This window comes from Thunnus albacares, chromosome 4 (genome assembly GCF_914725855.1).
Source record: "Thunnus albacares chromosome 4, fThuAlb1.1, whole genome shotgun sequence".
Lineage (NCBI taxonomy): Eukaryota > Metazoa > Chordata > Actinopteri > Scombriformes > Scombridae > Thunnus > Thunnus albacares.
In genome coordinates this window covers 30,985,534-31,005,166 of record NC_058109.1, presented here as the reverse complement: position 1 = coordinate 31,005,166, position 19,633 = coordinate 30,985,534, and the positions used below count along the sequence as shown (strand labels likewise).

At 38.8% G+C, this 19,633-nt stretch overlaps 1 protein-coding gene across 1 annotated transcript in view; it reads left to right on the top strand.

Moving 5' to 3' along the window:
- Nucleotides 1-4,745: 4,745 nt before the first annotated feature.
- cntn3b (contactin 3b) overlaps nucleotides 4,746-19,633 on the top strand; it is a 55,046-nt gene continuing 40,158 nt past the window's right edge. The window contains exons 1-3 of the mRNA XM_044350150.1: nucleotides 4,746-5,148; nucleotides 11,617-11,752; nucleotides 14,103-14,238. Of these exons, the coding sequence (XP_044206085.1) occupies nucleotides 11,698-11,752; nucleotides 14,103-14,238 (191 nt within the window). The 5' untranslated portion in view covers nucleotides 4,746-5,148; nucleotides 11,617-11,697. The remainder of the gene's footprint in view (nucleotides 5,149-11,616; nucleotides 11,753-14,102; nucleotides 14,239-19,633) is intronic.

The window sequence follows — 19,633 nt, the reverse complement described above, 5'->3', positions numbered from 1 at the left end:
TTGTTTTCTTTTCCTCTAACTTCTCTCCTCATGCAGTATCCTTTCATAAGAGCAAATTCAACTCAAAATATGAAAAGAGGGAGAAAGTGTAGAGCAGCATGATCCTTTAATAATTATACATATTTCATTTTCTTTCCATGTGCAGAAGAATGTCAGAGGAGCCAGTCAGTTACAGAGCAGCATGGGAGTCATATTTAAGAGCAGCAAGCTGGATGTTTTCCAGCCTTTTGACCTTAGCCAATTTTCAACTGATTTGCATATGTTTAAGCCAGCATATGGCTTCTTAAAGAATTCCCCAATTTAGTGCAACAGCCCTTATCAACCCAATAGTTTGTACAGCAGTTAGGAACACACGGAGTTAGTATTGGAAATGCACTGCAGAGGAACCACAGTGATGCAATTTGAGTCGAAAATCTCACAGCTTCTTCTCAGAGTCCGAACTGAAACCAAACAGAACACATGTCAATCAAATCAGTGTGACTCACTCTTTCCATCAGTCCCTGTTTCTCCATGTTTATCAAGGATAAGTGTCTGTTATCCTTATCTTAGAAAATCAAGACACTATGTAACTTTGATCTTTCCTCATCATAATCAAATATAGACTTTACTATCAAGTATCAAATATAAGCCAGAGGATTGTTGCACCTCCATGGTTGCATATAATTTAATACAATATTGATTCATCTTTAGGGTAAAAATTGAGGCTCGGGTATTGCCCACAGCTTACTCACTGGGTCTGTCCCAATTGCCACATGTGGTATTTGCCAGTGGGTGCCAGCGTGTTGCTGGTTGCTGCCAACAGTACCCAAGAGGTTTATGAGAGCAGCCTGGGACACGCTTGGGTAATGAGGCCATTCTGTCACTCACCAACATACAAACATGGCTCACTCAAAATTCAGATGCTGTGTTGGTTTCAAAAATTTCTGCACAGAGAAAAAAATAAGTCACATATACCATACAGTATGACATATGATGTGAAAAACACATGTTAAGGAGCTAATAAAGAGATTTAATTATCTAGAAGCATTTGTGTGTACTGTACATAAAATAGAATAATTGAAAAAAGTATTATATTTAATAATTATGTTGATAATATTGATATTCTTATCAGCCTCATCAAGTACAGTATATCTCGATATTACGTGAACCCATCTGGGAATGTTCTGCCCTAACTGTGTAGTGTTTGGACATGAGTAATAATATTTATACTAAATCCAGCATGACATAAACTTCACCTTCTTCATGTCCATTGATTCTCAGCTCTAAAATCAGCTCATAGATGCATCACTGTCAACAACTGGACTACTGTGGCAACAGTACACTAGCAACACATTTTTAAACTGTACTAAGTCATTCAATGTCCAAGAAGGATATGAAAAACTAACACTCGCTTCTATCCATTCATATGCACAGAAGTATTTTAGGTGAGTTTAGTTTTTTGTTTTGACTATTGTATAAATGTTTTTTTTCTTTTCATAAAAACTGCCTGATGATTGACACCAAATGGTTTTAGTAAAATTTCTCTCTTTTTCCTCACAGTTAACCCTGACCACAATCATCTCATAACCTTGTCCATGTGGTTACTATGGTAACCATGATGACAAAGATCTCTCAATCTTGAGGAAGTAATCACAAAGCGAGATCTTTTCCTAAAGCTAACCAAGTGTTTTTGTGCCTAAACCTAACAATACAGGAACTATAGCGTTATCACATCACAAACATTTTTATTTTTCAAGAGTGAATTGTAACAGTTAGTAAAATTTGTAACAGGCATAGACAAATGATGTCCTGGCACTGTTGATAGGGTGTTCAGATCAGAAAAAGCTTGTATGTGTCATTCTGGAGTGCATGTACCAAGGACGTATTCTGTCATTTCATTTGGAGGACTTTGTGATTTGGGGTCCGTTTTTTCTTGGAAGGACTCCTGTTTTCTGTCATTTTCAAATGCTGAAATTTGACATGAATAGGTTTAGAGACAAAATGTTCCCATACTCTTTTGGTATTTAGGTTCAGATTCAACTATAAAGGAGGTCTAGTTCTGGTTGGCCTTCAGCGTCTTTCTTCAGGACTCTGAAACTGGTGCTCACCTGTAATCAGAATGGTCTCATCACTTATTTCACCACTTTAATTACCCATGGATGCAGGTAGATTATTGGCAGTGGCGGTGAATGCAGTTGCCTCATATCTCTGCTGACTTTCAACTGTCATCTTTCCAAATACTCCCCTCCCCCCCTTCCCCCAACCCACCTCTCAACAACCAATAAGATACGAAATGACCTTAATTAATACCATTTCACCTGCTCTATATTTTCCGTCAGTCTCTCTTAAAACCCCTGTGGAGTTCTCCTGTGCCCAGAAACATTAAATATTCATATCTTCATCATTTTACTATTTAAGTCAATCAAATGGATTGCGTCAGATAAAACTAACAGCAATTATCTATGCAGTGATAGGGAGATTTATTTAGTGTGATGAGTGACAGTTGGTGAAACATGAGGCTGAATGTCTGCCGCTCTTCCTCTTCCTAGTGCTTATTTTTTATTTATTTATTGTCTCCTGTGCTTCTTTCAAGGCTCCCCTTAACTTGAAAGAGAATTGCTGTCACAGCTTATGAAGAGTTTTGAAAATGAAATATCCACTTTTAACAAAAAATTACACTTACTCTTTTATGGGGACTGACACTATAAGAATTACAAACTGTAGGGTCATCCATTGGACTGTTGTAGGATAAAATGACTGAAAGAGCCAAAGAGGCAGCTCTAGTTTTTATTGGGATTTAATGATAATGAGTCGCACATGTGTGATTCAACTAGTGCTCAGGTTATTTGGATACACATGCTTCATACACTGCACCAGATCAACCTGAATCCAGGCTATATTATTTCCATTTCTTATATATCAGAAATCAGAGATACAGTGGGTGATTTAATTGTTTGTGCCTCTCCTGCAAGAAGATGTTAGATCTCTCCATTGGGAGAAAATCTTGGTCAGTTTTGTCAATTGACCCCAAAATAAGAGACCTCAATCAATTATTCAGTACAGTGGTGAATTATATTGGTAGTCGGTATCAGATGTTTTTCAGTATTAATGCTGAAAGGTCTGGTTCACTTCCTTATGCATATAGTTCACAAATAAACACAAACATATGATGGATGAAATGAGAAAAGTAAATAATATATAATAATATATACTTCTTGAGGCCTCAATGTTAATGGAGATCATTTGGCAACAACTTTATACATTTCTAGATACACTCCAAAAAAGAAGGTATTATAAGTGGCAACATTGCTCTGAATCGGCTAGTATGACCTGTCTGTATGCTGCTGATTTAAAGCTTAGAAAGGATGTGAACAGGTTCAAAATAAGCCACAAGATACCTTTTAGGTGTAAATAAACTTGCCCTAAACGTGGTTGTGAAAGGCGACGTGCACAGCTTGGGTACCTTGTGAAGTGCATCGGGCTGTTTGTAGGAGCAGACTGTGGAACAGACTGGTTGCAATAAACTGCAGTAGACATGTGCAAGAAACTCCTCATGAGATTTCAAAAAGGACAGGAGGGTGTGAGGTGTATACATTTTTCAAACATGTGGTTGAAGCAAAAGTGAGTTTCATACTGAAAATGATGTGAAATCAAACAGTTTCTGTGTGATCAGCTGGGGTGCGGAATCTTACCACTACATTTGGAAACTGGAGTTTACAGTATCTAACAAGATTTTGTCCGTTATTTGATTTAAATTAGATAGAAAATTGAATGCACTTTGTTTTATATTGTCCTTTATGACATGATCTATAAAAGTTCATTCAGTCGAACTAAAGAAAGATTTGTTTTTGTTGGAAGACTGTGAAATAATACAAAGTCTTTGAAATGGACACTTTTACGCTGTCAGAGGTTTAACAGATGTTTTCCTAGGGTAGCTTTTATGTTGTGTTTCTACTCTGTTTCTTTGTAAAACATTTATTTTCCCTGGTTTAGGAATGTGTAGGCTACAATTATGTGTTCTACAGCAACGATTGGTTGTTGAACATAAAAGTCAGTTGATGGAAGTCTTTTTCAATATGTGTCATAACTGTGTGTCATGTTATCCAGTGTAGATGGGACATTCCAATGGTATTGCACTCATATGCAGTACATACATTTCACAAGACATAGTTTTTTTATGTGTATGTCCACATCCCTGTGTTCAAACAAGAGCCAAACAAAGCTCCCATATATTGAACCATGCTTTTATATAAAGCACCTGTCTAAAGCACTGCAAGCTTCAGAGTGAGGTGGTCCCATTCACACTCTTCAGAAACACTCTATGTGGACTCAGTTGGACATCTAATAAAGATGATTATTGATTATTGATTATTTGATTTTTTTAACCCCATAAAAACATCTTTTGGGATATTTTAAAATAAAAAACAAAAAACAACAACGTTTTTACCGACTAAATATCAGAAATCAGGTTGTTTGGTAATTGTGATAAATGATTGAGTTCATTTTCAGAATGTTCCCCTGACTCTTTCTTTCTTTCTTTTATTCTAACCGGATATGATTTCCAAAATCTTTCTGCAAATTTCCACTTGATCTCTTCTCTCCGTAACACTAAATATCAAGGGAACAAATGTGCACTCACTTAAAGCCGAGGAATGGCAGGTGCCTATAGGCTGGTGGCGCATTACTGTGTGTGTGCTGCGATGGGTGTTTTCACGCGTCACCAGTGGGCGCTTCTTCCTGCGCACAAAGAGAGCAGAGCCCGGGGATGCGCACAATGTGAATCTCCGCTCAGAGGCACCGCTGTCCTCTCTGCTTCTTGGCAGCGTCTCGTGGAGTGTAATACGAGGAGGTCGAGGAACATCCCGGTGCATAGCGCGTATCCTCCTCAGCCAGCAAATTCACCGATTTTGGAATTTACCGAGGCAGAGGTTACTCCTGTTAGTCACATCCTCAAACACCGAGAGACGCACTTAGACGGAGCACAATTAAGTGCAGAGCGCAAACACTACTGGAGCACAGAGCAACCTCTTCTTTTGGCTTGTGAGAGAAGAAGAGTTGCTGTGAAGAATGTTATCCGCTCATTAGAGCCCGAAATAACACATCTAACCGATAGTGGAATTACAATCAAAGCAGTTTAATGAAGAGGAAAAAAACTGCATCCTAGGACAAGTAAGTATCCATCACATCCATCAACTATCCATCCATCATCCAGCATGTTCGCGCGTTATTTTCCTGCTTTTCTTTTTAATATCTACTAAACTGCGTGCTGCTGAGTTTGCTGCCTTTGCTTTTGCAGATAAATGCAACTTAATGTGACTCATGGAGCAATATAATATAACCTATAAAGCTATAACCCCGTGGTGAGATGTCTTTATCTAATTTTCTATAATCGGGGGAAGGGGCACTGAGCAGAGTGTGCATGCTGATAGTGGTCACACATGCATGATGCTGATGATTGCGTTTTTAGTCGAGCCTCAAAAATGGTTCGGAGGGTCCTACTGGGAATATTACTGATGGGGCTAATTTCCCTCATCTAGGACAAAGTCCATATGGTGCTGCTCTGCTCAGTCACACAGAGAAGCACCATCAGGACTGTACGCCTGGAGAAAAGCTCTCCAACTTGTTAAAGGCAATTTTTTTTTGTCTCTGCAGAGTAAAAGAGTTTATGTGGATTATTTAAATACTGGTTTTATGTTACTGAATTGTATTTGTAAGCCATCTAATATCTAACCATGCTGATATTTGTCTAGCATCTTTTTAAAAATCCTCACAGGATTATATAGTTGCAGCCTACAGGGGAGTGTTATTAAAGACATTATCTTAACAGCTGAGCTCCACTCTCATTTCTCTGGAAAACCAAATATTTGGCCACTAGTGGTCTGCACACAACTATTTTTTTTTTCCACGCAGACTGCAAAAGGACAGACCCAGCAGCAGGAGAAAAACACTCAGCCTGCTGCATCTTCAAAGTATCCTGCTATTCAGCAGGGATTGTAATCGTTCCCCCCTTCTATTCATGTTTATTTATAGATCCTTTGCACATATTTGGAGAATAACAAGCAGTAGCCAAATGAGAGGTGAAACGTGTCTTTGAAGCCATGCAGCAAATTATTCTATAACGCAGTAATATCCAGCATGGCAGTGCAGGGATGAGTTTGTAGCACCATTTGCTTTGAAAACCCTTTTGATTGAACTAGAGTGGCAATTACATTGTACAGCCAGTTTCTTTCCGGAAAGGCTGTAAAATTGATTGAATAGCACATAGACACACACAAAAAAAGTAAAGAGCCTGTGTGAGTGTCTCCTGCTCCTCATCCTTGACCTCCAGTTGTGTTTGCAGCTGTATCTAGGATGAGGGTCTGGGGATGTGCCTGGCTGATGATGGGGTTGAGAAATGGATCGTTGCTTCCCTCTCTTTTAAGTGCACTTACTCTCCTGCCCTGCGTTAGGCAGCAGCTGAGGGATGCAGCCGTGTTTAACATCGGAGGGAGTCACTGGGGGCGTCCTGCTGTCTTCCAGGGATTCAGTGATTTTTCGCATGAAAATACACAGCTGTATAAGGTCTGAGGAGCGGCCTGCCCAGATGTTTAGTTGTACTATGGTAAACAGATATTTAATGTATTTTAAAAACGATGTGAAAAGAGGAATTAGAAGTGAATGAGAAATGACAGTTTTTATGTATTTTGTGTGAAAAAACATGTTGAGTGTTAAGTGCTATAATGTCCCTGTTTTTCACTGGAGTGGCACATTTCACACGAATATTTATTTTCATGGAGCCCCGTCCATATTCAGCATTCATACCTTACTACAGCCACAGTCCTAATCATGCTGTCTTATTCATACATGCAGTGTGACATGTCAGTCACACGTGTGAAGTGGTTACTTTTTTTTTTTTTTCAGCCTGGCTGCTTGAAATGAAATAGGAGAAAACACCTCAAGAGAGAATATGCATTCAACCAATTCTTTCATGAATGTTAATGTAACAGCTGTTGAGATTGAGTTGTGGTGGGGTGGGTGGGGTGCAATTGAATGAAATGGCTTCATATTTGAAACCTTAATGCATCATTTGTCATGGGAAGCATCATTCACTCACCTAAGATGATGCGTAGTTATGACACAATCGATACAGAACAATTACTCCTTTGCTCCTCTTTTCATCAAGTATTTCGCTGCAGCCGAAGCCGTGAAATACAGATATTGTATTGTAAGCTGTGCCTTTATTTGTTAATCACTCCAGTTATTTTTTTAATCTTCCCTGGCTCATGTGAAATAGACTTGTGCAGGTCTTCAGTCAGTCAGAGTAAATCAGAGGCATCAGTGCATGGTTAATTGTGAATTCTTCATTCATTGGCAAAACCACAGAGCAGCTGCGTGTTCAGATTGAGTCCGTCCTTGGTGGCAGATCCTTGTCTCCCAGGTTCTCTTGCTGAGTGATTTAATGGAGATGGCAGCACATTGTCATTAAAGACAATAACTCAGTGGGAATGAATGCATCATATACTGTAGTGAATACATCCTGCCACTGGTCTTCAATTTGAAAGGAGTATGAGGGGTTCTTACAATATCTGATATATCTGGTCCCTTCAGCTCTGTGTTGCTTGTGTGCTGCATGTGATCTGAATACAGACTTTGAGTTTGCACACCCCTACGATAGAAACTCTCTCCTTTCCTCCCTCCCTTATTAGATTCTTTTGCAATTATGCTGCCCTAGGGGGGAGAATGGATGCCTTTAACCACCTCTCCTATCAATTATGTGCCAAACAACAGCCCCACTAACCAAGAAGTCATCTCATTTACTCTGGAATGCGTTTAGCCAATGACTTCCATTATGTTTAGCTTCTGTGGAGGTGAAAGTGTGATGCCTCATTACATTTGGCAGAGCAATCTTTTGCTCATCATTTCAGTTGAGAGAGCCAAGAGAGAAAATGCCACCTCACCTTTATCGCCACAAAGCCCAGGAGGAGTTGCTTTCAGTTTTATCAGTGTCCACTGTTTGTTTCTTTCTTTTCCTTTTGAAATTATTAAAGGCTTCAGCTAATGAACATTACTGTAGGGTTTGCCACTGATGCAGGCTTTTCAAGGTCAATAGTGGAATTTTTTCCTTTAATTTGAGCATTTATTCTCCCGAAAAAGACAACTCTTCAGTGTGTTCCCTTGAATTATAACTTTTAACTGTGACTCAGCTGAGAGCCGCTGAATTTCCTGAAAGCAGAGTGACACACCCTTCTTAAACGGCGGCTGGAAAACTGGCATATATTGGGCCCTTTAACAAAGCATTAATTCAGAAATAACAATTATATGAGGAAAATGTTCAAAAAATGAAAATGTCAGTGCAGGTTTTACAGACTGCAGGATAAAGCTGCACTCAGAGAAAAGTATCCATCATATCAGTGGAGACACTGCCATGAACTGTGTAACATCCAACTTGCAGAGAAAGTCTTTTCGAGGAGATTTTCCTCTCAGGATCTTGGAAGCTTTTTGGACTGATGGGTTGGGATGACGAGGTTGGATCCTCCAGAAAGCGGATGGCAGTTAATACTGCACTCGAACTGAAAAATGCAGCACACATTTTTTTTCCTCCAGTAGAATCTCAAACCGTGTAATCCAATGTGATGGGTTTTTAGAGTGGCAAAACGCCCCCTAAATTTTGAGAGACACCAGGAAATCCACTCTGAATCTCGCTGTGCCTGCAATTACACCAGATGAAGAACAATTACTGGCACCAGGACAGTTGAGCTAAGCCAACACTGGCCATTAAGTTATGATCATGCAAATGGGATGATTTATCCTCCCTGTAGATTCTACTGTGTGGCTGCTCAGCACCACGATGCTGCTTCTTACTCCTCCATAAGATTATGTAGCAATGCTTTTCATGTCAGACCACAGCCACAATCCTACAGTTACAAGTTGGTGAAACAAGTGAGTGGTGGTATTTAGGTCTGTTTCAAGTATTCCAAAGATAGCCCTGGGTTAATCCGCACAACAGGGTAGTGTTGTAAGGATGAGGGGTTGGGTTGAATTCTTAATCCTGAGAGGCGTATCAGTTTCCACTTACTGTGATGTAGGTCAGAGCTTGAGCAAAGCCCCTCCTGTGCCACTGATACTACAATTACAGTCTTAATGCTCCTGGTTCCACTTCCATATGAGAGAAGTTTTAAAGGCCATTTAGGTCATTGATCACTGGTTGGATGGGTTATCTGAAAGAACCCATTATCTGAAAATCCTCTACTTCGTTACATTGATTCAGAATTCTAGTATTGCCATGCAACAGCCCAGCTCTTTGATTTGCAACAATGGCTGTATACTAGAGATATTAAAGGGGTGCTCCAGCAAGTTGGTATCATGCTTCCACAAAGTTGGAGAAGTCACAACAGACATAATGAAAAAAAAAAGTCCAAATGGATGCAGCAGAGGTTGAGATATCCCGAGTTTTAGTCCTTTGTATGAGTCAAGCTACACAACCAATGGATTTTAGTTAATGAAGTTATTCAAAAACCGTAATTTAATGACTTGTTACATATCTCATTTAAAGCGTTATTACAACACTTTACAAATTCCTCGACAACTTTTTACATTAGGTTAATAAGTAATGTAATGAAACATTTCTTTACATAGCCCCGTTCCGTCAACAACTCCAAAGCAACCATATCCATATGTTAACATGTGTTGAAAGAGAAAACAAGGCATTGGAGGTTTAAACAAGCAGCCAGCCTATTATTTGAAGGTATTATTTACTAGGGCTGTCACTTTTTCAAAAAGTCAAGTTTGAAAAAATTGAAACATATTTTGTTAAAATTCATATGAATGCAACTCACGTAACTTCGCTGTAGAACTGACGTTACATTCATTTGTGGTGTCTGTGCTGCCTCACTTGAGTGACAGGTTAATGATACTGTTAGGTAGGTGCGTTTTAAAAAGTCAGCAAGTTTCCACATATTACTTCTCAGATGGTTTAGCGTCAAGATTATCCATTGAGCATGACTCTCTAGTAGTGTTTGCAAAGAGAACAAGATCAGTGACTTTTAGGATTTCAGTCAAGTTTGAACTGTAGTTTTGAATTCAGATTATTACAGAGCAAATATTTACTTGATTTCACAGATTTGAATGGTAGTTTGAATTTTGAATAAAAAATGTCCCAGTATTTACTGATCATTACTGACCAACAGCTAGCTTACCCACGGGTGACTGCCCACAAGTCCTGTCCTGACAGTGAAGCTGCGTGAGAACTCCGCTCCATCTCTGAACCTACATACTAAAATATCTCCTCTTTTCATTACTCTCCACTGGCTTACTGTTGCAGTTTGCATTATGTTCAAGTCACTAATGCTCACCCACAGAGTGTTGCACTAGCACGGCACCCACCTACCTGAACTCCCTCATTCAGGTTTATGAGCCTTCACTACGATCTGCAAATGAACCATTACTAGTCCTACCTTCACTGTGAGGCAGGAAATCTAAATCCACACTCTTCTCCTGTGTGCTCCTGATGAGTTACCTAATTGAAATCGGTCAACAGAATCCCTTTCTGTCTTCAAAAATTGCTTGAAGACCTACCTCTTCTCAGAGTACCTTCTCACTTAATATGCCCTCTCTCTTTCTCTCCATCCCTCTCCATCTAGCTTTTTCTTTTTCTAAAAAAAATTAATTTGCCAGGCACTCATGTGTTATTAAGTGTTATGTCACTTATTCTCAAAGGCTTCACCTTGATCCAGTGTGGCTTGGATTATACCTCATTTGTATGTCAGACAAAAATATTGGACAAAAGCATCTGCCAAATGAATAAATGTAAATGTAAAAAATCACTGGGCCAAAATTAAACCAATTTGGGTCAGTATAGCAACAGTTCAATACTGGGTTAACTTTACCCAGTATCCATGGATACCTAATAGGTTTTGACTTAGTATTTGTCCTATTTTATATAACCCTGCTGGGTAATATACCCAAACTAAAATATGGCCTCGGTGCGAACTGTTATAACTGGTCCTCATGTGTAAAACTGGTGGAGCGCCCTTTTAAATAGATAGACAAATTTTTATCATCTTGCAGTATTTTTCATTTATATCGCAGAACCCTATAGGTGAAAATGGCATGTACCATATTTATTGTTTCAGTATGTGACCGTCTCATATGTTCTGTTTATCTAAAGGAATATGTTGCATTTGTACAAAAATGAAAACAGTCATTTTGCTTACATTCAGTCGGCCACCAAATCCTTTGTTGAAGTATGAAGTGGCATTTTGTGGAGTGCCGGTATACACAGTCTGCCAGTTCCTATTATTAGTCAAATGGGGAGAGAGATGTATCTTTTGAGGTCAATCATTTCCTTCCTCACTTTTCTTTAAAGCGGCAGAATTGAGCTTGTTAGGCGGGATGAGAAACACGCAAGGTAGAAGAAAACATACCCATTTAGCAGCTGTTTCTTCTTCTGTGCCACCTGGTTGTATCCTCAGGTTTTTGTCAGCTGTTTTACCCTATCTCTTCTCACTTCCTCAAGATTCACTTCACATAACTCCCAAATAATAAGAACCAATTATGTAACTTAGAAGTGCTATAATCGTGTTTTTTGCTGTTGAATGCTTGTCGTATTTGGATCAAAATGTCATATTTTAATCACATCCATAATTACTTTCCCTTCAGATTAAAATTCTTGTATTCAAGGGGGAGCGTTCCATTCACAAGCAATTGGATGAGAGTCTTATTAGCCCCCAGCAACTAAAGATGATGTTACCATGGAAACAAATTGTTCTGCTATCAATCACTGGATGCCTTGCAGGTAAGATATTTTAACACGTATTATATATGAGACTCACTGCTCTTGTTGTCATGGTTTATGTCAAGATAACATCTCTGCTAATAAATGTGTATTTTCCAAAGCATATTCATTAGTCAAGGATATTAGTGCTCTTCTTTTTTATGTTGTTCCACAGTACCTTAGACTAAATGCACGTCTCTGAGTTTAGATGTTAAAAATAACATCACATTGTTAGTAAGAAGTATGTGTATGCGATATACAATTTTATCCATTAGTGAGGTAGAGACAGAATCAGAACAGTGGTAAATAACCTCAGAAAACCTCTTCTTCTGGACCAAAAAGGTTACACTGATTAAGCTGCAGTCATTACATGTACAGCGTTCTGGTATGATGTCCTTCACCACTCCCTAGAGCAGTGTCCTGCTGCACATTTACAGTACACTGTCAGGGACAACTGGGAGTCCAATCCCATTCCTGTTTATGGCCTGTCCAGATCATTATCGGGATCCATGCAATGAATCCAGCCCTGCATTTTAGCACAATCTACTCGCCTCCGTGCTTCACTCTGCCCTTGTGGCCGCCTGGGATTCAAGCAGCAGAAACACAGACACTCCAGCAGAATGTCAACCCTTGTTCAAATGACATTGTAAATCCCAATGAATGTTATTCAAATTGGCTCATGGGTAATTCACGCCCAGCACTCAAGGGAGCGAGATCCGAGCAATCTCACCTTCCTAACGGACGGCGCATGTTTTTAGCAAGGCTATGGTTACTGTCCATAGGTGCTAGTTCTTATTCAGTGTTCAGTGATCATACACTTGAAAACCCTCAAAAATCACTGCAGCTGATAACACTCATTATGACATCTGAAGTGTCATGTTGTCTGGCTCTGTATCCCGGGACAATGTGTCAACCCCACAAAATACAATGACAACCTTAGATGTTAGCCTGCATGGCATTTTATTCAAATTCACATTAGGGAGAGGCTGTTGAATTAAATAAAGGCTGTAGTGAATTAATTTGATGTTCAAGCCATGATGTGATGCCAGTTGTTTGATCATTTATTAGTTCCACAATAATGTTTTCTGACAGTGTCAGATTTCGCCCAAATTTAACAATATTTAGTTGGAGGGTGGTTTGGAGCTAATTGTAACATCTCCATATTTCTCAACAGCCACCAAGAGTTGCTGTGATTTGTTGTCATATCTGGTTTTTCAATCTATCACACAATGAAATATGTGTTGATTCCTTGACGTATTACGACTGGTTAAAACCATGTGTAGAACTGTTAGCCACATGCTGCAATCTGTTAGCAGTAGATATTAATTAGGCCTACTCTGGCCGTCTGCTGACTCTGCTTTCATTTATACCAGATTGTGTTCCACATCCTTTCCTTTTAAGCTGCTGGCAGATGAGTGCATCCTTATGGCCTCAATTAACCGGTGCATGTGGAGTATGACATAGAGGATCTAAAAAAAGATAACTCTGCTTTATTTATCAGTGCTGTCACTTACAAGGAACCATTCATTACCGAGGAAACGTGAAAATTGACTTTCTACTTCAGTACTCAACTAATTGTAGACTTTAGCCCTCATCTTTAGTCCTCAATTATTATTAACTATTATTAACATTAGGATACTGTTTCTGGCAAGTAATTAACAGGAAACAAGTTTAATTGTATCACTCAGTATATGTGAGCTCTGTGCAACCGCATAAAATTGTCCCAAACTCCCAAGCCAGTTTAATATTTACACAGTAATTACATGCATTGTATGACATATTTGCAGGATTATTTATTTAGTTGCATTTTTACATGGGATATTAATCACTTCTTGCACGCTAGCAACAATATGATGATATATCATTATGATAAAGTGAGAAAGAGTGAGGTCTGGCATCATGGAAATCAGGCTCCGTATGCAAAGCTGGGGTAAATACACATACGTGCCAGTGTTTGTTTGTTTTTTTCTTTACTATTTCAAGTGTCAGGCTCGTTTGAAAAATACAGTAGCATACAATGAAACAGTTACCAAATATATCTGCATTAGCAGTTAATGTCACAGATAAGTGGGATTTACTTTACTCACAGCGAGACAAGCAAATAATGTACACATAACATCATGGGAATAATCCTTTGTATTTATTTGCTTGTCTTTGTAAATAACAAAACTGTTCAGAGAATAAGAGTTGCACATATAGTGTATTAAAACTAATATACACAGAATGTGAGAAAGTTGCTGTATTTCAGCAAGATTAACTATTTCTCCTCCCACTACTTATGATTTTGCTGAATTCTTCCAGTATTTTCTCTTAAGGTCAAACAGACAATTTCCTGGCTTGTACTACTACAGACTTTCTCCCCTTTCCCCAGCCTGTACAGAGGATGTCATATTTCAAGGGCCAAGATGGAGGACAGAGCCAAGTGACCTCATTTTACCGATCAACTCCCCAGACCAGCAAGCTACCATCGCTTGCGAGGCAGAAGGGAGCCCTTCTCCGCAGTACAGGTAAATTACCACATCAAACGTTCCATCCCCCACGAGCTTCAGCTAGCCATCTACCTGCGCTGTGCTCTACATCCGCATCACATGGTGAAAATCCATCGTCTCTTAATTGCTTGTGAATCTTCATTGCTGCTTCCACGGAAATCAAAGATGGCGCTGATAGTGTTGATTGCTATTGATTTGTTAAAGAACAACGTTTCTGGACATAAATGCTCAAGAGAGATTACACACCATCCAGCAAAAAGACAGGCTTCAAAGAGCTACTGCTTAATTGAGCATCCATTTCTAATTGAAAAAAGCTTATCTATTTTCAGCCTGAGCTGTGATGTAGAGTTAGAGTCAGGGGCCTGCTACTGTGGTTGATGAATATGCCAACTCCTCTGATATGAGTGAGGTTAATTTTATTAATGATAAGATTTAAGCCACTGTACAACTAAAGCTGATGATTTATAATATGGTGCATGGCTTAAGAAATTATTAGGAGAGAAAAGGAGATTCCAGCGACTCATTTGCACCGTAGATCCTTTGATATCTCTCTGGCTATTCCTGGGCGGTGCAGGGAGCCTGCCTGAAAATGGCAGCTGGCGGTGTTTTTTGTGGTAGATTGTGTTTCGGAGCTTGGTCAGCACCATGTAGATGCACAGCAAACAGGAGAGAGAGGCAATAACCTTGTGAGTGACATTCTGTTAAATGCTTACATTTCCTATAATGTGTCTGTGCTGAAAACATGGTCCAGGCACAGCAGTTGGGAGGGGGGCTATCATTATACTTGTTGTGCAACCTGAGCTATTCTGAGGATAAAGTAGAAACCATCACTTGCATTATTTCACCCGCAACTTAAGGGATTCTGACATTCACTTGTGTTGCTCAAGAAGTTCTCTTTTCCAGGTTCAAATGGTGATGTTTTCAATATTATCTGCAACTTTCCTTCCAGCTGAGTAAGCTGAAGTCTGACATAATATTACAAGAGCAGTTACAGTATGCACAGATTATTGTCATAATAAAGCTGCATTAACCAATATTTTATATGAACAGTGGATCAGATGATGATGTGTAATGTAGAAGGAGTCACTGGTAGTGACAAACCCACAGAGAATTATCTTCAATAAGTCTCTTTCATCTCATTGTTTTGGTTTTTACGGCCTGCAACTTTAATTTTAAATTTTTTGTTAATGTTTTGGTTGAGAACCGCTCTCATCAACCTCGTTTCCAGCAGCAGGCACCTGTTTTGAGTTAAAAAGCTCTGATAAGCTGACTGATGAACTGCTTTTTGCCCCACACCAACAGCAGACAGACAACATTAGAGAATAGCTGGTGAACATATAGCATTTAGTGGTTAAAGAGTCAACCTGTGGCAACCAAAACAGAGCTAAAAGGAGATCAAATATTTGACTCATTCTAACCTGTAGTTAGACTATCATAGGACATATCACTGGATGTGTAAATAAGCAATAGTTTTGATTTTAAAATCAGAGGACTGCAGTATATAGGTTTAGTTGTTCATTACAACTTAAATATTTCAGTCATACCACGCTACAAATTATGCACCCCTCCTCTTTCCAGAGCTGAAACGATAAGTTCATTAATTGACTAGTCGATTGTCAGATCTGCAACTATACTGATAAGCGATAAATTGTTTCAGCTTCTCAATTGTGAGGATTTTCTTTAACTTATGTGATATTATATAGAATATCATGTTTTGTAGAATATTTGAAAAGAAAACCATTGTAACAACATCACCTTAGCTGTTCGGATATTGTGATCATCATGTTTCACAAAATTCTGACATTTCATAGACTAAATGATTATTTGTTAGATTAATCAATATAAAAAAAAATTGTAGCTCTCACTCTTTCTGTTGCTCTTATTTCAGAGTTGTTGGGGTTTTTTTTTTACCTCATCCTGCTTCTATAGTTAGCCTTATGGCACCTGTCTTATTTTTTTTTTTATTTTCTACCATTTGGGGGAGACCCGGCTGCTGTTTGTAGGACAAAACAACACATATTTCACACTGCTGATATTCATCTAGGTCAGCAGTTCCACTGCTTGGAGTCAGTGCCCTCAATTATGAAGAAAAAATCTGAAACCAGGTTTAAAAGGAAGGCTTGGTGTTTGAGTGAGCAAACTCTCACCACTGTGGATTGACATTTCTGGAAATGCTTTTAAAGACACAAGATTCCTGCCCTTAATTTTACTTAGTTGAAGGAGTTATATTTTGAGCTTTATTTGGGTTGCATCAGTTTTTCTGACACTGATTGTCCTTGACTTGTTTCCCTTCGGGCAAGGACAGGACTGTTTTGTCCTGATGAAAAAATAGAAAGCATACATTCTTGGCAATTTATTTCACTAACACTGAAATTAGAACCTCAAATGTCCTGTGCAGAATGAAAAAAATGCCTTTAGGAAGTGGTCATGCTGTGACTTTCACCAGACTCTGAAAACTATGCATGGGCCTAGACCCTGCAAATGAAGAGTATTTGTATAATTAGATGTTCCAAGAAAGAGGGTATTACATTCAGAGCTTTACACTTAATTTCCTTAGTTACTGCTGCTATTAAGAAAACTTCATCCATTTGGTTTAATATCCATACAGAAAATTGGGCCAGACAATATTGAATTTGTCAGAGCAGTTGATGTTAACCCTTGCTGGGAGCCTCACACATGCCTGCAGCATCTAGCAAGGCAGTTCATTCAGAACGGGCTGTTTCAGCTTTCCTGTATACCCCACAGTTATAGATGTACCATCTTGACATCCATCTTAAAACAGTTACTACTGTTAAAATATGAGTTTAGTCATGCATTATCTGGATCCATTTTATTTTCAGAAGGGCTATATTTTATGAAGTGTACTGCATAGTTGGTAGTAATGCTAAATATGAGTAAGAGTAACCTATAGTACTAGGTAACAGTGTAGTATAGTATAGCATAGTATAGTATGGTAGTGGCGCATTACTTGTTCTGAGAAGTAGTCTAAGACTGACCATGCCAAATGGCTCAATTATAGATCTTTGCATAGATACACTGTGTAGTATATCTTTATAGAAGTGTATACTATTGCATAAAGAAAAAAAGGCTTAAAGGATATCACTGGTGTTATTCTATATGTTTCTTATTGCCAACAAATCCCTTGAAAAGACCAAAACCAACAATATGCCTTGCAATACTTTATGACTTTCTTGCCCTCTCTGTGGCACTCGGCACCAAGCCCATTTGTTCTTACTGAAGACATTTAAAAGGAGTCAAAAATATATAGTTTTATTTTTTTAAAAAAAAAAAAAAAAAAAAAGCTCAGTGAATTTCTCATAGCACTGTAGTTTTTAACAAACATTTTTCAGACAGAAGTAAATAGTGCATTTGTTGATTTGTTGGGGACTATTTTCAGTTGTAGACACATTTGGTGCTCAATAGCGGGCATTTACAGTTTATGTAGGATTGACTCAAAATAAATTACAGTGTGTGTTCATGTTAATGTAGGAATATATCAGCCAGCGTAAAAGTGTGGCTCATACAAAAGTTTTTGGACAATAATGGAGCTCTAGGACATAAAGGAATAAGATATATTAGGTTTTGGATACACAGACAGTACTTGTTTGCAAGATTAATTCATTATTGATTTTTGTAGAATTTTTGCAGGATGTTTTGACAATAAGAAACTCATAGAATATCACCAATCCTATCCTTTAATTGGGGTAAATCATTACTGGTATCTCAGTATTGGACTGTCAATCAAAGAACAAAATGCTTTACTGGCTTTACGGACTCATCAGTTTGCACTAATGCTCAGCAAGCATGGAAAAATCAATCACTGAACAAGATTCAGCAGACCAGAATGCATTGCAGACTAGCATTATGGAAAATTCAGGAAACCACTAACCTAAGAAGGCATGGATGATGAAGAGTGGAAACACCTTAAATTAAACATAAAAACTTCCTTATAAACCTTAGTGATTATTGTTGTATCATAAGCTGCAGTGAATTCAGCTGGCTTTTCTAGACACTGTGATGCTCCCCTCCACCTTCATCTCACTCACTCTGACACGGCAAATATACGAACAGGAAACCTGACAGTTCTCCAGTTGACAAATAGTCCAGTGTAGTGCCAGAGCACACTCCAGGGCTCAGAGCTGTGCGTTATGAATACACCTGTCAATGTGTTTACTATGAATCTGCTGTAACACAGGATCAAGGGCACAGCAGTGATTGGAAAGGGGGAATAAAAAAGTACTCCGGCTGGTGTCTGCTATCATGTAATGTGACTTCAGGCAGATGTATGACTCTACCTTTGTTTAGGGGTCAGTACAGGGTAAAAGGGACATAAATAGAACTGAGAGGATGATTTGAAGATGTAATTTTTTTTGTTATGAATTCAGTGGCAACATAGAGGCAGATAACAGCACTGAATCTAGAAATTGTTTCAAATCAAATAGATTTTTACCTTTTCGGAGGTCATTTGTCCTTTTACAAGGTAGGCTAATGAGATCCTTTTAAAACCAACTGGCTAAACTCTAAATAAAAACTATATTTCTGTTTTTTTTTTACTCATGGATGCATGTGTTTATTTTATTTTACTTTAATGTTAATAAAAGCTTCATATCCAGACTATAAATTGTAGTTATGAAAGGCCTTACCAAAAATGTTTGTGACTGTGTGCATGCAGGTACAAAATGTATGTCTACACTGTGTGCACATGTTCTGTGTCTCTGGTAATGTTTCACTAATTCCATAGGATTTTATAAGCTGATACACACAGATACACATATACACACACACACACACACACACACACACACACACACACACACACACACACACACACACACGCACAAAAACACTCACACTGATACAGGGTGGTTTTAGGAGTATTTATTATGTTACATTTGGCTTGAAAGTCAAATGAACATCAATCTGTTAAAAAGCAGCAGCAATAACCTACTAAACATAATTGAAGAGAGTACCCTGGTCAGCAGTTGAATCTCCATTACCAGCTCTAAGCTCTGCATGTGCGTGTGAAGTGTGTGTGTGTGTGTGTGTGTGTGTGTGTGTGTGCGTGAATGCGAACGGTATGTGGTCTGTGTGGTCACTGCCGTCTCTGTGGGTGTCTGGCCTCAAGGAGAGCCAGGTGAGCCAGTGCTGCAGTACAATCCCCAGTCTATTTGATGAGAAGAACTCATGCAAAATTGATGTGAACCTCAAGGTCACGGAGAGTTCATTCAGAGCATGCTCAGATCAGCCTGCGCCTGCAGCACACCACAGCAAATGGGACTGTTCTCCTGGACTTACTGTAAGCTTCTCTCGTTCTGGTGTGGTGTTAGATTCAATGTGTCAGTTTGGGTTGTGCTGCCATTAAGACCTTTGATCTGCCTGCTGCACCTTACTGGTTTACTGATGCGGCTTGAGT